The 20,910-nt window shown below is 48.1% G+C and overlaps 1 protein-coding gene across 1 annotated transcript; it reads right to left on the bottom strand.

Annotated features, from left to right (window-relative positions):
• Positions 1 to 1,186: 1,186 nt before the first annotated feature.
• Positions 1,187 to 9,558, bottom strand: LOC102436506 (heparan sulfate glucosamine 3-O-sulfotransferase 4-like). The gene is made up of 2 exons (XM_023743746.1): positions 9,419 to 9,558; positions 1,187 to 1,995 (listed from the first exon to the last, which is right to left on the bottom strand). The coding sequence occupies exons 1-2, from the start codon at positions 9,556 to 9,558 to the stop codon at positions 1,359 to 1,361; spliced, it is 777 nt and encodes a 258-aa protein (XP_023599514.1). The 3' UTR covers positions 1,187 to 1,358.
• Positions 9,559 to 20,910: the final 11,352 nt, after the last annotated feature.

The raw sequence follows: 20,910 nt of genomic DNA, 5'->3' as shown, positions 1-20,910 counted from the left end.
GACCCACAGAAACACGCCATCAAAACCCATTGATTAGGTTGCATTAAGCTTTATAACAACACAGTTTTCATTTAGCCGGAGAAATGACAGTTTAGTAACAGCTGAACAGAGTTAGCTCCCCCACGCACACATTTCCAATTTTACTAGAACAGTTCCTGGACTGGGAGACCTGTGAACAGGGCTTTATGTCGAATGCTGCATTTTAATCAAACACGACTAATGGGAAGGGATACTTTAATCAGTAGCCCTCGAAGGGGGGTGTCCCAGACAGCCCTTGCTCCCCCCACCCCATAAACCGATGTGGCAAGTGGAGTCAGCCCTCTTGTCACTCCCCAAAATGTGCTGTCTGTGAACAGAGCAAATGAAGCAGGAGATGACCATGAGGGCAGATGGTGGGGCAAATAGATGATGGTGACTGGTACCCTGTTCACTGTGTGGCTAAGGGTTATTCAGAACATAAGACATGCCAACTTTCTGGTCCTTGCCCTTCTGGGGACCCTGAGGGACAGAGCCCACCCCAAAAGCATGTTTCAGAACCAGGGTGCTTGGGGAGAGGGTCTGTAGGTGTGGATACCTCCCCCTCAGAGGACTGGCTGTCTTTTTTCGCTCCCAGAGATGGCATTCACCTCTACCAAGCTCAGGGCTCTGAGCTTCGCTGCTAGAAGAGCAGTCCAGGGGCTGAATCTAACACGAGGACAGGAGCTAAGCTCCAGCGCCCTGGGTGCTCATGAAGAGAGAGACCCAGCCCCCCTTGGAGGGCTCTTAGAAGGAAGGTTTCCAGGGGAGTCAGCGTTTTGGGGTGAGGAATGTGCATGCCCCTCCCTTTGTAAGGTGTGGAGGGAGGAAGTCACAGGGTTGTGGAATGAGATCTTTCAGGAAGGCCAGAGACACCTTGGCCGAGGCCCCTCCCCTAGGAGTCCTGGAGCACTCAGCCACAATTAGCATTTCAGAGAGATGCCAGAGCAGGGTTCATACAGCAAGGCCTGGGCCAGACACAGGGCTAGAAGTCAGGCTTCCCAAAGCAAAGTGAGAGCCCCCAAAATAGACCTGCCTTTCTTTGTTTCACTTAAACAAATATTCATGGCACTGTCTCTGATCTAGACCTCTGTTCAATCCTGTCTTCAGACTCTATTCACCCGTAGGAGACAAGAATTAGCAGTAGATCCTGGTGGCCATCTGGTCAACCAGATGCTGCTGCCCAGGCAGGCCTGGCTGCTTTGTAGGGAAGCTATCCCAGCTGGAAGATGGGGGAGACCTAGGTGACACTCCAGCAAGGCTGAGGCTGCGACCCTGGGGATTCGGGACTCAGGTAAGGGGTCTCCTCAGCTGCTCCCTAGCCTTCCCTCACATCTCTAGCCTTATTTGTCAACCTCTTCCTGCTCCCACTGGAAATCTTGACCAGTCATTTGGTAAAACATCACGTTGAAGGGCTTGTAGAATTTCCGCAGTCTGTGGATCACATCCGGGTCAATACGAGGATGAGTCCGACCTTTGCTCTTGCCTAAGCACCTGGGGGCGCCGCTGTCTTCTGGCTTCTTGAGGCAAGGGAACCCCTTGGTCTTATTGAAATAGAAATGCTTCTCAGTCACAACACGCGTGAGGCCTAGAAAATCCTGTACTTTGGCCATTTCCCCGGCGGGGTCCACGATGAGCCGCTCCCCGCTGACGAAGAGGATCTGGGAGAGGGGGAAGAACTGCAGCCAGTTCTCCAGGTGCAGCGCGTACAGCCCTATGCGAATGGCACTCCAGGAGGCATCGATCAGCCCCAGGGTCCGGTTTTTGAAGGCCAACACCTCGAAGGTGGGGATCTCGGGCTTCTTGGACAAGGTCTGGGTGTAGTCAGAGATGGCCCTGGTCACAGGGTTTCTCACCACCACGATCAGTTTGATGTCCTTGGCCATGGAGTGGATGCGCTTGGGGGCCTCATTTGTCACAAAGTAACTCGGCGTCTTCTCCATGGTTATCTGCCCGTCCACGGTCTTAGGCATCACATTCCTGGAAGAGGGAGAGAAGGAGAAAGAGTGGTCATGCCTATCCAGAAATATTTTAATTTTGCACGAAACGTGTGATGTAAACAGCTCATGGGGAACTACCACATAAAATTCGTGGATAAACACTTGCGGTTCTTTTAAACTATACTCCCCTCTAGGGCTCTGATTGTAGAAACCTCAGAAAAGGCAGCATAAGGCTCATGGGTTCATGGCTGGGAGCCTTATACACCTGGGCTTAAACTGCTGCTCTATTTCTTACCAGTTATATTTAAGCTAAATATACTCTTAATTTCTCTATGTATTAGTTTTATAATCTCAGAAATGGAGATAATAATGGCACCTACTTCCCACTGCAGTATGAGGATTAAGGGAGATAATGTCTGTAGAGCATTTAGCATAGACTCTGGCACATGTAGGAGCTTAATACATCAAAGTTATTATTATTGTTGTAGCGGCTTTCAGAAAATGTTTGCGCTCAACAAAACCTCAAAGATTATCTAGTCCAGGGGTTGGCAAACTACTGCCAGCCTTCTGTTTTTGTAATGCCTGCAGCTAAGAATGATTTTTAAATCTTTAAATGGTCGGGGAAAAACCAGAATAATAATAATAATAACATTTTGTGATGCATGAATATTACATGAAATTCACATTTCAATGCTCATAAATAAACTTGCGTTGGAACACAGCCACACTCTTTCCTTTACGTGCTGTCCCTGGCTGATGTGGCACACAGCTTGAGCAGTTGCAATGAGACCACGTGACACACAAACCCAAACATATTTACTCTGGGGCCCTTTAAAAAGTCTGCTGTCTCCTGACCTCGTCAAAGCCCTCACTGTGCAAAGAAGGAAACTGGAGCTCAGAGAAGGAGAATGGACAGACTTTGTGACCTCAACAAGTTGAATCACATCCCCGAATCTTTTCCTAAAACTTACCGCGAGTTCACCTGAGAATGAAAGGGCATATAGCGTGAAAGCATCCAGCATAGTTTGGTTCTATGAATGGGATTCCTTCTTTCTTGGTTCCAGGGTTGCCAGTGGGCCACTGACTGACCCCACACCAGGGCCATGCTCTTGCTGTCCTTCCCAAGGTTGCTTCTATCCTAAAGTCACCGCTCCATCCATGTTCACCTTCAGGATGGCCTCGTCTCATTGACAGCTTTAAGATACTAAAGGACTTGGATGCTATTTGTCCCCCAGCCCCAATGTAGCAAGCTAACCAGTGAAAAGGGGAGGTGCAGGACCCTATGATACCCCAATTTGCTATAGGCATCTGTAGACCAAAGTTAACTGACAATAAACCTGTTCAATACCTGTCAGTACAGCAGGCCATCTGCCACCATGTACTCCATTAAGTCTATTCACTCCCAAGTCTTGCACCCAAGTGGTACATTCAGGATTACACAAGACCTCTTTGTTATAATGACATGCTTTTAAATGTCTCAGCTAATAAACCTTAATACAGATGAAGATCCCTTAGCTTCCCCTACCATAATTAAATTTATTTACTATCGCGGGTGTAGAGAAAGAATGACTTTTCTTTTATCTCTAATTCACATGCTCTGTCAATAATTAATTGCTGCTGGGTTTTGAGCTTCATCAGCAAGCACCGTTATTGAGCAAGAGGAATGGCCTGGTAGAGAAATTCACAGAGCTGGTGTAGTTAGGCATAATGGTTGGGCAGCACGGAGTTTTCTGATCAAAGCAATAGCCTTGGCCATAATCATGCTTATCTTGGAACAACGTATTCTTCAAAGTGTTTTGAATGTCTTCATGTTAATGTGTCTGTCTGGCTTGCACTAGACTTAATTGTCTCATTTGAAGGGACAGGGCTAAGGAGCACAGCCTTTGGGAGTTGTATGTGCATGATTTAAGAGTTCTGACTACCCACGTCATCGCGATGAAGTTGCGTAACCCACTTTGAGCCTCAATTTTCTCATCTAAAAATTAGGGTTAATAGGAGTCCCTCCCTCATAGAATTGTAATGAAGATTAATGTGATAACTCAGGCAAATCGCTTAGAATAGTTCCCAGTAATGCCAGAATTTTAAAAACCTAAGCCAGGTGCACAAGGTCATTGGCACAGCAATTCTTAGAGAAGAACAAGGAAAAAAATTACATTTGACCCAATGAAAAAGTTGAACAGCATGAGAACTAACGAACCCATCTAGGCAAAAAGGATATTCTGACTCAAGCCAATGCCACCAGACCCACTGCCTGACCAGAGGGCTGTGGCCAGCGAGGAGCTTCTACTACGAGCTCAGCCAGCATTAGGGAATGGCCCGACTTTCCATTTCTATTTCAGTTGGAGAGATATACTCTCTTAGCATGAAACTCATGTCCTATTATGAAAATATCAAATACATGTTGAGTCAGTAAACACCTGAAGGTAGATTCTTACACGGCCCTTCGCAGAGTTTAGTCCAGATGTGTTTTTGCCTTTTGACTCTGTCACACTTTTCTTTCGTGCAAGTGCAGCTGCTAGGTTTCTCTTCTCATCTGTCCTCCGCGATCCCTTCTAGACCTTAGTGTTTGTCTTCACATTACGCCCCCTTCCAATTCATGTCCTTCACTTTGGCTGAGTGCTGTCTGTGGTCTGTCAAGATCTTTGTGGATCTCAAGTCTTTGATCTGCAGCATCTGGGATGAAATGGTACCCAGCCCATAAGCCAGTGTGTGGAGGAGAGGACAGATGCGCCTCGCTTAGCGCTCCGCACAGAGGGAATGAGAGGAGGTGCTGTAGAAGGTAGAGGGGAGCCGAGGAGCCTAAATGGCTTTGATCATCATGTTACAGATGAATTAAAGCATGTGATTTAGGAGAGTTATGCATTTGGGGCAAACATGACAAGGTCATCTCATTGGGCCAAGATATAACTATTGTGGCATGAGCTGAAGGGGATTTTTCCCCAGTAAGAAGATATCCAGAGTGAAGTAGCAGTTCTCCATTCCAAAAGTGATTTTGACTCAGTTACAATCATTCATTCATTCATTCATTCATTCCATAAATGCTCACTTCCATAATCGGCAATATACCAGTCAACAAAACAGAGCCCATTCCTCCACAGAGCTACCAGTCTAACTTCCACATCTGATAAACCGAGAGGTCTTTATAGTATCACATGAATAACTATTTTAGTCAACAGAGCAGATAGCGTTACTATCCCAGTTCGACAGGGAAGGAAACAGACTCAGACCCTAAAGATGGTTTTCAAGGTCTCCCCGAGTGTGCATGTTGGTTTCTCAGCTCACTGGCCAAGCAGAAGTCATTCAGTACCAGTGCTAACACCAGCTCCTGGCAAACAGCAGGTGCTCCATAAATACCCACTGAATGAATTCTCACCCAGGCCCTCGATCTGGCAACTATTTCTGTACCTCTCCTAGTCTCCCTCTTCCTGGAAAACTAGAGGAGCCGCTACCCTACTCTGACAGACCAACTTCTTCCCAAATCACCTTTGGATCTTATCTCCAGCTACCTGCTCAGGACTTCTCACCCCCAATTCTCCTTTTCTCTCCTGGTTTTAAGGAAGTCCTTCTTGACTAGATCTGATGTTTTGACATGCCGGTGTTCTCACATCCTGGAGTGCCTGAGAAACAGAAAGACCAGTCACAGCAGGAGCGAGTGAGGAAAGGTAAGGAAGTGAGAAAACACGTTCCTGGCGTGGGCAGGACACTGACCGTGGAGGGCCTCCCCGGCCCCGGGAGATGCTGGCGCTCACTCTGTGTGGTGAGAAGCCACTGAAGAACACTGAGCAGGAGACGGTGACATGATTTCCATTTGAAGAGATGCTCTGTAACTGCTTTGCTGAGAACAGACAAGAGTGTGGCAAGAACAGAGGAAGGCGACCTGCTAGGAGGGCATTTCAGGACAGTGGGTTGGAGATGGTGGCGGCGCCAACTCCGGTGCAGAGTGCTGAGTGGTGAGATGTGTTTAGAGTCGGATGCATTTTAAAAGTAGGGACGACAGGCCTTTATGATGGCTGTGATATGTGTGCAAGACAGAGAGGCATCATAGCGACTCCAAGATGGTTGGCCCGAGCCAACGGATTGGAGAACATGGGGAAAGAGGCCGGTCTCGCTTAGTCATCTGAGGGATCTGCTGCACACCCAGGTGCAGGTGTTGAGTGATCACCTTGATCCAAGAGCCTGACATCCATGTGGGAGGTGGACACTTGTGTCAGGTGTGCAGTCCACCTGCCAGCAGAAGAGGGACCTAACTTCACCTATTTGGGGAGTTCTCTTGAATAGAAAAATGTTTAGGTGCTGGGTGTGCAAAAGTTTTTTTTTTAATTCCATTACAAAGATTTTCACTAACTCCTTTCTGTTTCCAAAGTCCTTGTTATCTCTCTTTTACAGAGCTTAGAACAACGCCCTGTCCAGAGGCCTGGCATGGCAGGTCCCAGCCCCTAGAGTGCAGGCAATGCTTCATTCACCTTTGTATCCCCAGTGCCTGACACAGTACCTCCTGTGGAGTAGCTGCCCCATCACTACCTATGGCTGTTGGATGACTACACGGATGACACACACATGAAACGACCCCTGGGAGTCAGGAGACCTGGGGCAGCTGGGGAGGCATGGCTCCTCTGAGCTGGTTTTCCGTGCCTGGGCGCTCAGGCTTCTGAGTTGCACGCCATCCCTGTCTGAAAGACCACGCACTCCGTGTGGAGCATATGGTGAGAAAACACTGCGTCTGGGCTTGGAACAGCTCGTTCACAGTATCTGGGGTGCTCAGCGCAGCCGTGACACCAGCGTCAACACACAGTCCTGAAGCGAAAATCTCTCCCCGCGACCATGCAGCTGCTCTCACTGCCCCAAATGTTTATGAGACACTCTCCACGTCGCTCGTCCCACCCCCTGTGCTCTGCTGCCGGTGTCGCTCTGCTGAGTCCCAGCCCCGTCTGAGTGCAGGTCCGCGTCTGGGGCCTCACAGGGAACGATGCTAATGATAGCCATGCACTAGCTGTCACACACCGTGCACTGAGCACTCTATGCTGTCTTCTGTGGTTGAGATTTCAAATCCTGGCAGCAGACCCAGGTCTCTAAGCATCTTGGACTCTACAGCCTCGTGGTCAAGAATATCGCCTCTGGACTTACTGAATTGGACCCACTTATTAGCTGTGGGACCTTGGGCAAATTACTGAACCCCATGTGTGTTTGTTCCATCACCTGGAAAGCAGGCATTATCTCATAATCCCATCACACGGGACTGGATGAAGCTCTCAGTGAATTAGCAGTGAAAAGGGTGCCTCACGTTCTGTAGGTTCTCGATGTACTACTGTAACTTTCAAACAACTGTCTTAAGAAGGTACTACTACACCCCAGCTTTGGACATCAGGAAACTGAAATGGATTAGTTTTCCCAAAGGCACAAGAAGTAGAGTTGAAATATAGTCCCAGGCCTGTGTTGCGCCATAGTCCTAGCTCTTAGTCATTGCTTGGCAATGCTTAACTAAACCACGAGGCTCAGCAAGGTCACACGACTGGCCCAAGGTCACTCTGTGGCAGGTGGCAAAGCTGCACCTTAAAATGAGGCTCATTCTGTGTGTTGTCAATGCAGGCTGTCACTGACTTACCCCTGGGGGTTACAGAAACCCATGCTGGAATCCCCAGAAATTCCTCCAGATCAAGCAGCATCATTCAATTTGTGAGATGTCTCTCCAGGGCCCCCTCAGTGGAAGCAAATGGACCGTCATGAATGCCCGGGGAGAGAGCAATCACCCGTGTTAGCTGTAAGTGCCCATTCTCTGTGAAGGGTCAGCTGCCTCTGCATTGCTCACATTAGAGGTACTCGGACACCTCACATTTTCCCTAATGCGTTATCCAGTAGAACAAATGGTGCATAAATTAGCAATATATTCTGAGCTCTCCTGATGAACTGTAACCCAAGAGAATGGGGGTTGGAGCAAGGGCATGAGACCTCAGGGTCCCATCTCTGAGCCATACTTGCTTTGAGCAACTCATTTCCCTCACCCATCGAATGAGGATAACATTTACTCATTCCCAAGGAAAGATACCAGGCTTCCTCGCACAGAGCAGGTACTGGTAAATGTCCCGTCTCAGTACTGCTGGTGGCCACCGTGGGTGCAAGCACATCTGCATGTTGAGTGCGTGAAGGAGACAGCTCTGTTCACATTCTGAATCTAAATGACTCTTCCTGGTGGCCTAATGCATGTGTCCCTCTGTTAAATGATGGGTGCCCAGCTCTCAGAGCACCACACAGCTTGAGCTGGGCATACATTGCATGGATTACTAGAAATCCCCTTCTCCTTGCCACCCCAAGGTGCCCGAACATTTGGGCCATCTTATTGCTGGGCAGATCTTGGCCACTCTATGGGGCTCATGACTCCAACTGCTCAAGTCCCAGGCCTTGCTTCTATTTCCCCGTCGACTGACTTCTCCCAGTGCATTCACCACCTGCATGTTTTGATTAAGGAAGCACCTGTGGGTAGAAAGCGGCCATGAATTCCACGATCCTTTACAATGAACTTGTGATTGAGTCATCGGCACTGAAGCCATGTTTCTGAAAGGTCGCCGTGTGTGTGTTTATATGAGTTTTTATTGATTCAGTTTGTACAATGTTTGGCATCTACAGGGACGTGGCCGTCCCTTGCAATAATGCTCAAGCCCAGAGGCTGGGAAGCAGGGTTCGAAAATCTGAGCCATTGCTTACCCTCAACATCAGCTCCCATCCATGCCCTCACCCCGACGGCCCCTCCACACATCCTCTTTTTTGATTGGGCCATTGCACCCCAGAGGTTCTAAGACAAGACACTTACTGACTTAGGATGAAGGCAATTTCAGAACACCCTTCCCCGGCCGTGACCGGAGGCGATTCCACCCAGAGCGCATTTCTCTGAAACACATTCATACTCACCCAAAGACTGACCCCTGCAGACCCTCACACCAACTTCCATTAGTGGTTTCATTGTATTTTCTTTCCTTGGGCTCAGCATTTCAAGGTCAGGTGCCACAATTTAATGATGATTACAGAGGTGTCAGCATGCCCGCATGGCAACTCATGCTCACAGCCTAACAGCCAGGACAGGAGGGCTCCCCTCGGGAGGCTGCACTCCAGGGCTCCCCACCTCACCTCTCACTCCCCGCTGTGCAGTGCGGCAGCTCCTCTCTGTCTTGGGGATGCTGCCAGCCGCCTTGCTTTCCTCTCACCTGCATCCGCCTCCCTCTCACCTGCATCCGGCTGCTGGCCCCGCCCTGCTTCTCTGCTGAGTCAGCCTCTGTCCCCCCAGGGGTGTCTAGGCCTCCTGACTCTAACTGTGGGACCACTTCAGCCCTGACCTCAGAGTGATGAAGGCAGCTGCTGATAGGTCAGCTTTTCACTCGGGTCTTGCCTTTGCTTGAACCCCCTTTGCTCTGTGCCACCTGCTTCTCGAGTTCTCAAGACTCCAGCGCGTGCTCTTCGTGGAGGCCCCTCACCATTGCTTGTCCAGAGCGTCGCTTGTTGGCCGTCCGTGGTCATGCCTCCTGGGCCTGGGGTTCTGCCCACTTGGGCGAATGTCCTCCAGCTGCTGCAGACGACGCACGTGCTGTCTGCCCCTGGGACCTGGCTCTGCCATTGTCAATGTCAAGGACTTTGGGAAACCTGAAGCTCATTTCCCTCCTTGTAAACAGCAGGGACTCCCAAGCCAGACCCATCTCGAGATGGTTCATGAAGGTTGAAAGGCTGCTGCTTATGGTTCTGCTACGCACTGAATGCTTGTGTCCCTCCAACATTCCTGGTAGGTCCCAATCCCAGTACTGGGAGGTGGGGCCTGAGGGAGGGGATGAGGTCACCAGGGTGGAGTCTCATGAATGGGATTAGTGACCTCATAAAAGAGACCCCAGAAAGCTCCCTCCCTCGGCTGCCATGTGAGGACATGGGGAGAAGAAGAAAAGACACCCTCTATGAACCAGGGAGTCCTCAGCAGACACTGAGTCGGTGAGCAGCTGGTCTTGGACTTGCAGCCTCCAGAAATGTGAGAAAGAAGTATTTGTTGTTTAAGCCATCAGTCAGTGGTGTTTCTGTGACAGCAGCCCGGACGGACTGAGAGCGCGGTGCCGGGAGGAATGAACTGCTCGGCGTGCGTGCTGATGAAGGCTGCTATTGGACATGCAGCCTGTCTGCCCACCGCGCTCTCACAGAGCGCACTATCTCAGGACTTGTGCTCCTAAGCTTGTTGAACTTTGACCCCAGTGCATCCTTCAAACAAACTTTGCTTTTTTAAGTAATTTGTAAAGCTTCTCCCTGGTGATCTGAGGAGCCCAGCCATCGCACAGAAAGCACATGCCATTTCACTGGTGAAAGGGTTGCTTGGGTCAATTCATGCTCCGCCATGGAAACTTGTGAAATAAGTCAGTCCAGATGGAAGCAGCCATCTGATGAACACAGGTGTGAGCAGTGCCAGCTGTGAGCACAGGTGGGGTCGCACTGCGCCCCCGCCCCCTCTCCCGGCTCCCAGGTGTGGCTGCAGTGACGCTGTGTTGGGGAAACCGGCAGTCTGTGCTGAGGGAATGCGGCCCAGCTGCCCCTTCCCTGTGTTCGGTGAGAATGTCAGGACAGCAGCTTCTACAAACACCCAGGCCAGAGCCCTCCATGCTGTCCCTGAGACAGTTCCTTTGAAAAGCTGCCTCCCCAAACCTCGGTCTCCAGCTTCCATGCTGTAACCACACTCATCAATTAATTACTGGGTCCTACCGTGTCTGTATTTAGCCCTGACTCTCACAGCTTGGGCTCATGAAATACTAAACAGATTTTCAAACCAATCAATCTGCTCCTGCAACAGAGGAAGAAATGACTGATGATGGAAGAGGCTCCGCGCACACCAGAGAGACAGACACAGACACGGACACACACTGCGATGCGAAAATGGAAGGTTCTTGGGGTGTCGGATATTCATGCCCACTGATCCCCTGCAGAGTCCTCTCTCTCTCTCTTTCTCTCTCTCTCTCTCCCTCTCCTCTCTGCTCTTTTCATAGTTGGCTTTCTCATTATTCAGTTCTTGACTCAAACATCACCCACTCAGAGCACGATCCCCTCGCCCAGGCAGCATCTGAAATCCCTCTCCGTCCTCCTCTCGTTCACTTCAGAAGGCGCATCATTACCTGCAGTTCGCCTGCTTCTGTGCTCATTTTCTCATGCGTAGTCTGTCTGTCCTCCTAAAGAACGTCAACTCCAAGGAGGGAAGGGATTGGCACCTTCGTAACCTGCTGTACCCCAGCCCCTCACACAGGGCCTAGCATCAAGTAGGTCTCAACAAATATTTGCTGAATGATGGAAGACATAAAGGAAAGACGGCAAAGAAGAATAAAGGAAGGTAAGAGGAAACTGTGCCCAAATTGAGGCACAGAATTATACCCAACCCCACACTGCAGCACCCACCCCTCCCGCCAGCCCGGGTCCTGCCCACTCCTAGTCTTCCTGACCGACCACAGGGAAGGGCACAACTGTCCCCGATGCCGCTCGGCCCAAAACTGGGAGCCGTCACTGATTCTACTCGGCCTCACTCACCTTCAGCAATCCAATCCCAGGAAGCCCTGTCTGCTGCTGCTATTTCTAACATATACCTTAAGTGTAACCTCTCCTTCCTATCCTTCCCCTGGCATTGCTGGGCCACAGCCCTGCCATCTTCAGCCTCCCCCAGTCTTGGCCCCCATGGCACTATGCACTGAGCAAGAGTGAGCTTCCCACAGCTTGCTGCAGCCGAGAGGGAGGCAGGGCAGCCCCGATGGTAATGAACCTCTGTGCCTCAGTTTCCCATCTAAAAAGGGAGATTTCAATGATAACAAATATATTTCATTGATATTATTGAAGATTGGGGAGTGAGGATTAAAAGGCTAATATGCTAAGTGTCCGACCATCTCACCGGTTGCTATGATGTGCACTGAACACCAGGGGGCAGACACTCAATGCAGGAGCTGCTGTGACGTGCACTGACCATTTACAAAGAAATGGCACCACAGACCTGGTGCTGACAAAGCAACACTTGGCTTCCCCCAAGTGGGACACAGCCCCGCTACCATCCCAGAGCGACACCGCACCAAATCACAGCCGATGCTGCCAAGACCCCATGGTGCAAAATGTGGCCCACAGCCCAGCCCAGCCTGGAAACGGTCGCTGTGGGTGCTGGGTAATGATGTCACGTAGCAACACCCAGCTTACTCTCCCTAGTGATTAGCCTCCTTGGAGTTTCTTCAATCCAGGAACACAACTTGCTTTATAGCCAGGTGGAAACATTTTACACTTTAACCAAATGCCTGTGAAGTGTTTTCACGTGCCTCATCTCATTTGATCCTCACAGAAGTCCTGAAGTATGTAGATAGGAGACTCGGTGGAATCCTATTTTATTTTCATTAGTCAGAAAATGGAGATTTAGAAAGCTTAGAAACTTGACCTGACTGAAAAGAAGTAAGAAATGGTGGACCTTGAAAATGACTTCACATTTTCTCACTGCGCAGAATATAGTCAAACACTGCTGCAGTTAAATATTTCATCCTTTGTTCTCCCTGCGTGATCTACAATAATAATCTGCTTCATGTTGATATTTACTGCTGTGTTGCTGAAAATTACCTGAAAGAGAAGTTGGGGTGCTTCACTGGACTGGAAAAAGTTTAGCTAAATCAGAAAGCAAATGTAATTAAGCAAGTTTATCTATATAAATAAAGCTCTCACTAGCACCAATCACTCGCATGTGTTTCCATCTGTCATTGTCAATGGTGAATTTGGTTAACACTTCTATTATAGAGAAAGGGCGAATAGCTATATTAAAATATTTATTCTAATTAATTTCCTTTCAATGTGCATGAATTCATGCACCACGCCTCTAGTATGTACATAAATCCCACTTAATAAATCTACCTAAACTTTATTATCATTACCATCATTGCATCATTCCTTTGCCTAAATCCTTCCAGTAATCTATCATTATGCATGTTATTCAATGTACTCTCTTTTCATGGTCTACAGCAGCGGTTCTCAACCTGTGGGTCGCGACCCCTTTGGGGGTCGAACGACCCTTTCACAGGGGTCACCTAAGTACATCCTGCATATCAGATATTTACATTACGATTCATAACAGTAACAAAATTAGTTATGAAGTAGCAACAAAAATAATTTTATGGTTGGGGGTCACCACAACATGAGGAACTGTATTAAAGGGTTGCAGCATTAGGAAGCTTGAGAACCACTGCTCTATAGGATCTGTCCTCTATGTGCAATCCCATTTCCTCAAAGTCCCACAATGCTGCCTTCTCTTCATCTCGTCTCCACACTCCAGTTCCTCCCCTTCTTGTGTTTGCTCATTCCTCACTCTGAAATGCTCTCTCCCCAGATCTCCCCCAGGTGGCTTCTTCTCATCATTAAAGGTCCAACATGGAAGCCACTAGCCACATGTAGCTACTTAAATGTAAATTAATTAAAATTAAATAAAACCAAAGATTCAGTTCCTTAGTGACAGTAGCCACACTTAAAGTGCTCAGTGGCTACAAAGGGCCAATGGCTACTGTCAGCGTGCAAATACAGCGTATTCCAGAATGTTCAGCAGTAATGCTGGTCTGGACCACAGCTATGATTTGTATGACATCTACATACCACTTATTCATCTCTCAGAAAGACTTTCCCTGATCTTTCTATTAAAAATCATGCCTGCCCCAAGGCACTCCACCCCATTGTTTTGCTTTCCCTTCTTTGTCCCACTCTGTGGCATTGGTGAAGATCTGGAACTATATCATGGACTTACTGGTTCACATGATTTCTGACTCCTCTCTACCTGGAATTAAGCTCTACAATGACAGGACTTTGTCTTACTCACTAGGTTTTATATCTATCTATACTAGAGCATGGTGCAGAATAGGCACTTAATAAATGAACAATGAATAAATGAATGACCCCCTTGGATATGCACATCCACATTTATACACACTCATTCCCTATACCCCAAGAGGCCAGAAGCAGGACAAAGGAGGTGAAATAGGGCCTACACTGGTGGTAGCTGGGCCTCCAACTCTACGTCCAGGTGGTGAGAAGGTAGGAAAGGTTTAGGCTGAACTGCTGAAGGTGCTGAGGCTTATTCCTGCCCCTGGCCAGAGCAGCAGGGCAAGTAGAAGCAGTTAGAGGTTGCGAGACCTCCACCATGAAGTGCATGTGTGATATGGAATCATGCATCTCCAGCCTCTAGAAAAGCAAAGGAGAGGAGGTGGGGCTGGAGGTTGATCTGAAGGTCAGTTCTAGAGTTCATGGTGGAGGTCATGTCACAGGTCGGGGATAAACTTCAAGATTAAAAACAGGAACTCAGTTGGTTGGGTATCTTTTTGTGCACCAAAAGATTGAGAGCTAGATCTCTGGAAGGAGACATGCAGGAGGCAGCTGATGGATTTTTTGCTTTCACATTGATGTTTCTCTCTCTCTCTCTCTCTCTCTCTCTCTCTCTCTCTCTCTCTCCCTCTTCCTTCTTCTCTCTCTAAAAAGACTATATATATATATATATATATATATATATATATTCTTTTACAAAGGACAGGGACTGTATTTCAGAGCAGGGTTCAGCCTGTTCTCTCAAAGTCAAGCCCCTCTCTGGAGGAGAAAGAAGTAGAATTTGCTGGTTTGTTTGCGGTTGTGGGGCTTGCTGCCTTATCTCCAACAATTACTCCATCTGCCAACTCTGCTGCAAATGGATTGACACCCTGGAGTCACCACACTAGTGACCACAATTCTGGGGCCCATTAGAATTCCTTAGGACCTGTAATGGGACATTCTGATTCAACTGGTCTGTGATGGTGTCTGGTCATTGGCACTTCCTAAAAGCTTCCCAAGGGATTCAAATGTCAGCCAGGATTTAGAAACTCATTGCTAAACCAAATTCCTTAAAAGACAAGAGCACATCTTTCCATCTCCATGACTCTGGAGGACAGGAAAGAGCTGAAAACTAGACTGATGTTATTCCATGATAAGTAGATGGATAGACAGATGGACAGCTGTGATGGTTAATTTTATATATCCACTTACCATATAGCTGATAGAACATTACTTCTGGGTGTAACTATGAGAGTGTTTCTGGAAGAGATGAGTATTTGAGTCTGTAGACTGAGTAAAGAAGATCCCCTCACCAGTGTGGGTGGGTATCACCCAATCCATTGAGGGCCTGAATAGAACAAAACGCTGGAGGAAGGGCGAATTGGCTCTCTGCTTGATCCGGGACATCATCTTCTCCTGACTTTTGTCACTGGAACTTGGGCCATCTAGTGACCAAGAGCAGGAGACTGTGACTTACACTGTAGGCAACCCTAGTTATCAGGCATTTGAACTTGAATTGAGATTCACAACATTGGATCCCCTGGCTCTTAGTTCTTTAGACTTGGACTGAAATATACCACCAGCTTTCCTGGGTCTCCAGCTTGCACATGGCAGATCATAGGACCTCTTGGTCTTCACAATCAGATAATCCAGTTCCTATAATCAACTAATCATACTCCCTCACTGTTTATATAATTACTAGAGGCCTGGTGCACGGATTCGTGCACCAGTGGGGTCCCTCGGCCTGGCCTGTGGGATCGGGCCAAAACCGGCTCTCTGACATCCCCCAAGGGGTCCTGGATAGCGAGAGGGCTCAGGCCAGGCGAAGGGACCCCACCAGTGCACGAATGGGGCTGGGGAGGAACGTGGGAGGTTGGCCAGCCAGGGAGGGACCGCGGGAGGGTTCTAGGGCATGTCCAGCCCTTCTTGCTCAATCCCGATCAGTGGGATCCCAGCAGCAAGCTAACCTACCAGTCGGAATGTCTCCCTCCTGGTGGTCAGTGCATGTCATAGCAACTGGTCAACCGGCAACTGTCTGCCTCCTGGTGGTCAGTGCATGTCATAGCGAGCAGTTGAGCGGCTTTCACATATCATTAGCATATTATGCTTTGATGGTTGAACAGATGACCGGACAACTGGACACTTAGCATATTAGGCTTTTATTATATATATATTCTGTTTCTCTGGAGAACCCTGACTGATACAGACAGATGAACAGATGAACAGATGAGTGAATGAGAAAGCACTATAATTAGTACATCCTGATAACCCTGAGTATCTCTAATTCTGGACATCCACCTATTCTCATGCTATTGTGGACTCATTGTTTTTATATCAGGTTCTTTCTTATTTGATTAAGTAAGTCTATTTACAACAGAAATTGTATATCACTACCTTGAATAGAAAAACAATTACAATTGCTGTGGCAGACAGACTCTAAGGTGGCTCCCAATTACCCCTCCCCACCCGGCATTTAAGCCCTGGTGTCATCTCCAAAGCTTGAGAGTCAGCAGGACCCAGGACTTGCTTCTAATCTAATCTAATGGCAGTGGGGATGAGATATTTCCTCCATGATTTGTTACATAAGATTATAACTTCTATCTTGCTATCAGACTCTATTGCCTCTCTCCCTCTCTCTCTTTCTCTCTCTCTCACTTTGATGAAGGAAGTCACAATATGGAAAAGTCCATTTATCAAAGAACAAGAGCCAGTAAAAAGCTGAGGCCTTCAGTCAATACCCCACAAGGAACTGAATCCTGCCAACAACCACACAATTTTGGAAGCAGATTCTTCCCCAGTTGAGCTTCAGGTGAAACCTAAGCCCTGGCCAACACCTTGATTGGAACCTTGGGAGAGACCATCAAGCACAGAAACATCAAAGCTGTGAGATCATAAATGTGTGTGATTTTAAGCCCTGTCTGTGGTAATTTGTTATGTATCGCTAGATAACTCACACAATTGCCATAAATAGAAGGTAACAATACAAGAAAGGACTGATGAATCTGCCCTAGACTCTGAGTCTGGTATTTCCTTTCTGATAAAGGAGATTAGCAGTTAGCTGTTAAAGACCTCCCAGCACCAAGGTGAGATCTTCGCCTTTGATTTAAATGAGATCTTCTCAAAAAGATTGAAAGGGAATTATATTCTCTTCCCTGTCTATGCCTAATTGCATGGTTCTAGTCTTCATTAATTCCTGTAGCCAATCACACTTACCCATTGACCTCTAACCTCTAGTTGGGAATTAACATCTCACTCAGGTTGGGGATATGTCAGCACATGGAACCCAGAGATAATAGATGGCCTTGACCCGAGTAACCTGTCCCACCTACACAGAGTTCCTGCACCTGGAGGTCCTGTCTTTCCTCTATGTCCACTCTTTTGGTTCTATCTACAGGACTGGGATTATCTGCCCATTCTCCTACAAAATGTCCCAGCTCCCCACTACTGTAGAAGCATATACCAACCCGCCCTCTTCCCTGAAGCTCTACACACTTTGCCAGACTTCTCGGGAGCTGACTGAGAGTCCTAACAGGTTCTGGCCCCTGGGGAAGGGAACCCCAGGAAGCTCCAGGTCCAGGGGTTGGAGCACAGACAGTGTCACAGCCTTTGCTGCATGTCCGGTCATACTGTCTACACACTTCTTCCACCACCTCTGTCCACACTCACCCTGCAATTACTAGATCAACTGTTGGAGCTGTTTTCAGGCTGAGTAAGGATCCCCTTGCTGCTCTTTTTATGCTCCTATCTGGACCCTTTCTCAGTAGCCTGGCAAAGTGAAATTCTGCTTTTGCTGAAAGATCCCAGGGGAGCAGGACATGGCCCAGCTGCTCAGGGACCTCACCTTCTGCCTGGACTCACTCTGCCTGGTCTACAGAATCCCCCGCCTCCCCTCCCCCTTCCCCTCCCCGCTTCCAGAGCTCCACACACATTTGACACACTGCCTTGGGGGCAGGCTTCTTTCTTTGCCAACCTCTGGGGATATGTTCTCAATAAACCTCAAACCTGTGCACCTTGAGTTGGGATAGGTGCTCCTCTGATTCCAGGGGGATAAATGTTTCTCTTTCCAGATTCAAATGGCTGCAAAGAAACACAAAGAGGGGGACAGATGCCTCCCCTCCCAGGGCCCCCCACCACATACGCCTCTCCCCCTGCAGCCTCAGGCTTAGTCCTCCCGCACAGTCTGGCTGAGTTACTGCTTCTGGGCCAGTGTGTGTGCGAGTGTGGGAGTGTTGACACAGTGTCATACCCTAGGGAGCATTCTAAAATTTGGATTTTCTACTTAAAAATACTTCTCAAGATCTTCCCATATCAGTGCACATATCATTTTTAAATGAATGTCACATTCTATTTGCAAGCCACCATTTACTTAGTCATTCCCCCATGGAGGGTCCTTTAGTTTTAACCAAGTTTTTATTATGACGAGGCTGAAGTGAGCAGCCTTTGCACATGACTCTGTAGGCACTTGTTTAACTACTTCCCTATACAGCCTTAGGTAAGCTCACCTGTTTCACGGGAGCGTGTGTACAAAGACTTTATCATATACCGGCAAACCGCCCTTGGTGGTGGTTATGCCAAACTCTGCCCCCACTAGCAATGTGTGAGGGTACTCATGTCCCTCAGCACTTAATGGTACTAAACCTCTTCATTTCCGTCAATCAGGTGACCCATGGCCACCCCCCAGGACTCAGCTCATGAGTCCTCTGTCCCAGGCTGTGGACATCCCCGAGCTGGGCTCTGCTACCTGTGGCTAGCCATCGATTTCCACTGCTGACACATCACACCATATGGCATGTTTGTGTTTCCCTGTCATCTCTCCTAGACTGTGAGCTCTCTGGGAAAAAGGCCAAATTAGGCTCCCAGGAAAAGTTTGCTCAGTTGGACCAGATTAACCCCCTGCTTTTTCCAGATGCTGTATCAGGTCTTTGCCAGGAATTCCTGTGCCCTGGCAGCACCGGGAACAGGTGGAGTTCCCTGTGAACTTTCAGCATTGATAAATATTTATGCGAAAATAATTATCTGTGGAAATTAATGTGGTGCAACTAAGCAGAAATAGGACCTAGACAAACCTCAAAGCCAGGGTCTGCTGGAGAGAATAAATATCAGCCAGGCCCATGGACCCCATGTGGAGCGCTGGGTTCTGGCCACAGACCTGCCACGTGCCCCCAACATTCTGCGTAGAAGCCGCTTGGACCTTCTTGTCCTTTTCTGGAGACACAGATGTTGTCATATCTTGGATTTGCATCTGATAGAGGCCCCAACTTCCTGAAAGGCCCTTTCCTTCCGGCCCTCTACCTGGGCCAACCCTTGTTCACGGCATGCCAGCTCCAAGCCTCCCCCTCTGAGCTTCTGAGGGACACACGTATGCACCCATCCAGAAATTCCTGACATCATTATATCTATTGGGGGATGCTCCCCGCCATCTCAAACATTCTCAGATGCTGCACCAGGGGGACAGATGAGAGGAAGAAAGAGGGAGAAGGAGGAGAGCGAGAGAGAGATTATGTGACATTCTGAGAAATGTCACATTGGTAATTGAATGCTAACCCTAGAAATGATTCTCATCATTTCTACTGATTGATCAAAACCAGTCATAGGACCCTCACTCACCCACAGGGGAACAGACAGCTGAGGGCTGCTGGAGAATTGGCCTAGAGACTAAAACACCATTCTCCTGAATTTTCTGTTTATCATTCTTGCATGTGTGTAATATATTGCATTTCTAAACAATACACTGTTAATTTTGCTTTTTTTTGAAAAATGGTATATTACTCTATTTAGTCTTCTATTATTTTTTAAAATTAAACAATATCTTTGTGAAAGTCATGCCATTGCATTGTGTCAATCAATCCATTTTCACTGCTGTATAATATTCCACTGTGTGACTTGCATTACTTATCCAGTTTTCTGATGATGGACATGGGGGCTATTTCTAGACTTTTGCTTCATAGAACTCCTGCTGTGTGAATTCCTGTGCATGCCTCTGGGGTACTTCCCAAACAACGGGCATGCTGTCTGGTGCCCTGTGATGTCACCCTTATAAGACGGTGGCATTTATGTTACACTGCCTCCACCTATGCTTGAGAGTTCACATCCTCCTCCTTGAGCCTTAATTTGTGCTACTGTAGTCATTGGAATTTCTCTGGGTTTGAGAGATCTTTTTTGTTTATTGATCATTTGTGTTTTCTCCTGGGTGAAATGTTTATATCTTTTGCCCATTTTTCTACTGGATTGTGTTGTTGTTGTTTTTTTATTGAGTTTTTTTTGTATATTCTTGGTAGTACTGTCTCTGTTATATGGATTGCAAATATCTTCTCCCAGTTTGTGGCTTAACTTACCACCTTTTTTACAGGTCTTTGGATGGTCAGAAGTTTCAATGTTAACGTTAATTTTTCAATCTTCCTTTTGTGACTAGCACTTTTGTTTCTTGTTTTAGAAATACTTCTCTACCTGAGAATATATGTATAAGGAAAGTGAAGGAGCAGATTACCTGGTTCTCTGGGGAAGAGTTTGTGCAAAGGGCCTGAGGTAGGAGTGTTCTTAGTGCGCACACGAGGCCGGTGGGTGGAGACGATGAGAGATGGATTCCTCGGCAGGAGATGAGATCAGAGAGGCAGCGGGAGGCCGATGATGAAACTCTATTCTGGGGATTCTTTGGAGGTTTTGAGCAGAGGACTAAGCGCTTCCAGTTTACAGGGCCCCTTTTCCACCTGCCTGGGACGGAGTGCACAGGGATGCGGCAGCGGGAACAACCAGGAGGAGGCATCTGAGCGGTCCAGGTGAGCGCCGCCAGCCGGGGGTGGGCAGGTTCTGGGCAGACCCGGAGGAGAGACAGTGCCTGCTGATGGATGGCATGTGGGGTGTGGGAGGAAGTGAGTTGTCAGGGTGACTCCAAGTCATAGGCCTGAGCAACTGAAAGACAAATGAACTGTTTCCCAAGCTGGAGGAAGACACAGGGGAGATGGGTGTGGAGGGGGAAGTCACAGGCTCTGCTCCTACTGTGGTGCCTGAGATGCCTCGTAGCCACCCACGTGGAAATGTCCGGAAGCAGTGAGTACGGGAGGCTGGCAGAGATCTGGGTGGAGAGATACGTGGGCGTTGGCAGCAGTATACAGATGGCATCCACTCAAGTGTCGACAGAGAC

The sequence above is a fragment of the Myotis lucifugus genome, unplaced genomic scaffold (assembly GCF_000147115.1).
Source record: "Myotis lucifugus unplaced genomic scaffold, Myoluc2.0 scaffold_411, whole genome shotgun sequence".
Classification (NCBI taxonomy): domain Eukaryota; kingdom Metazoa; phylum Chordata; class Mammalia; order Chiroptera; family Vespertilionidae; genus Myotis; species Myotis lucifugus.
The sequence above is the reverse complement of the archived record's forward strand: the minus strand, read 5'-3'. Positions and strand labels throughout refer to the sequence as shown.

Coding starts and splice junctions, on each gene's coding strand:
- LOC102436506 (XM_023743746.1), bottom strand. CDS start 9,558: ATGGCAGAGCCAGGTCCCAGGGGCAGACAGCACGTGCGTCGTCTGCAG. Junction 1,996..9,418: donor GACGCTCTGGACAAGCAATG/GTGAGGGGCCTC, acceptor TCCCTCTTCCAG/GAATGTGATGCCTAAGACCG.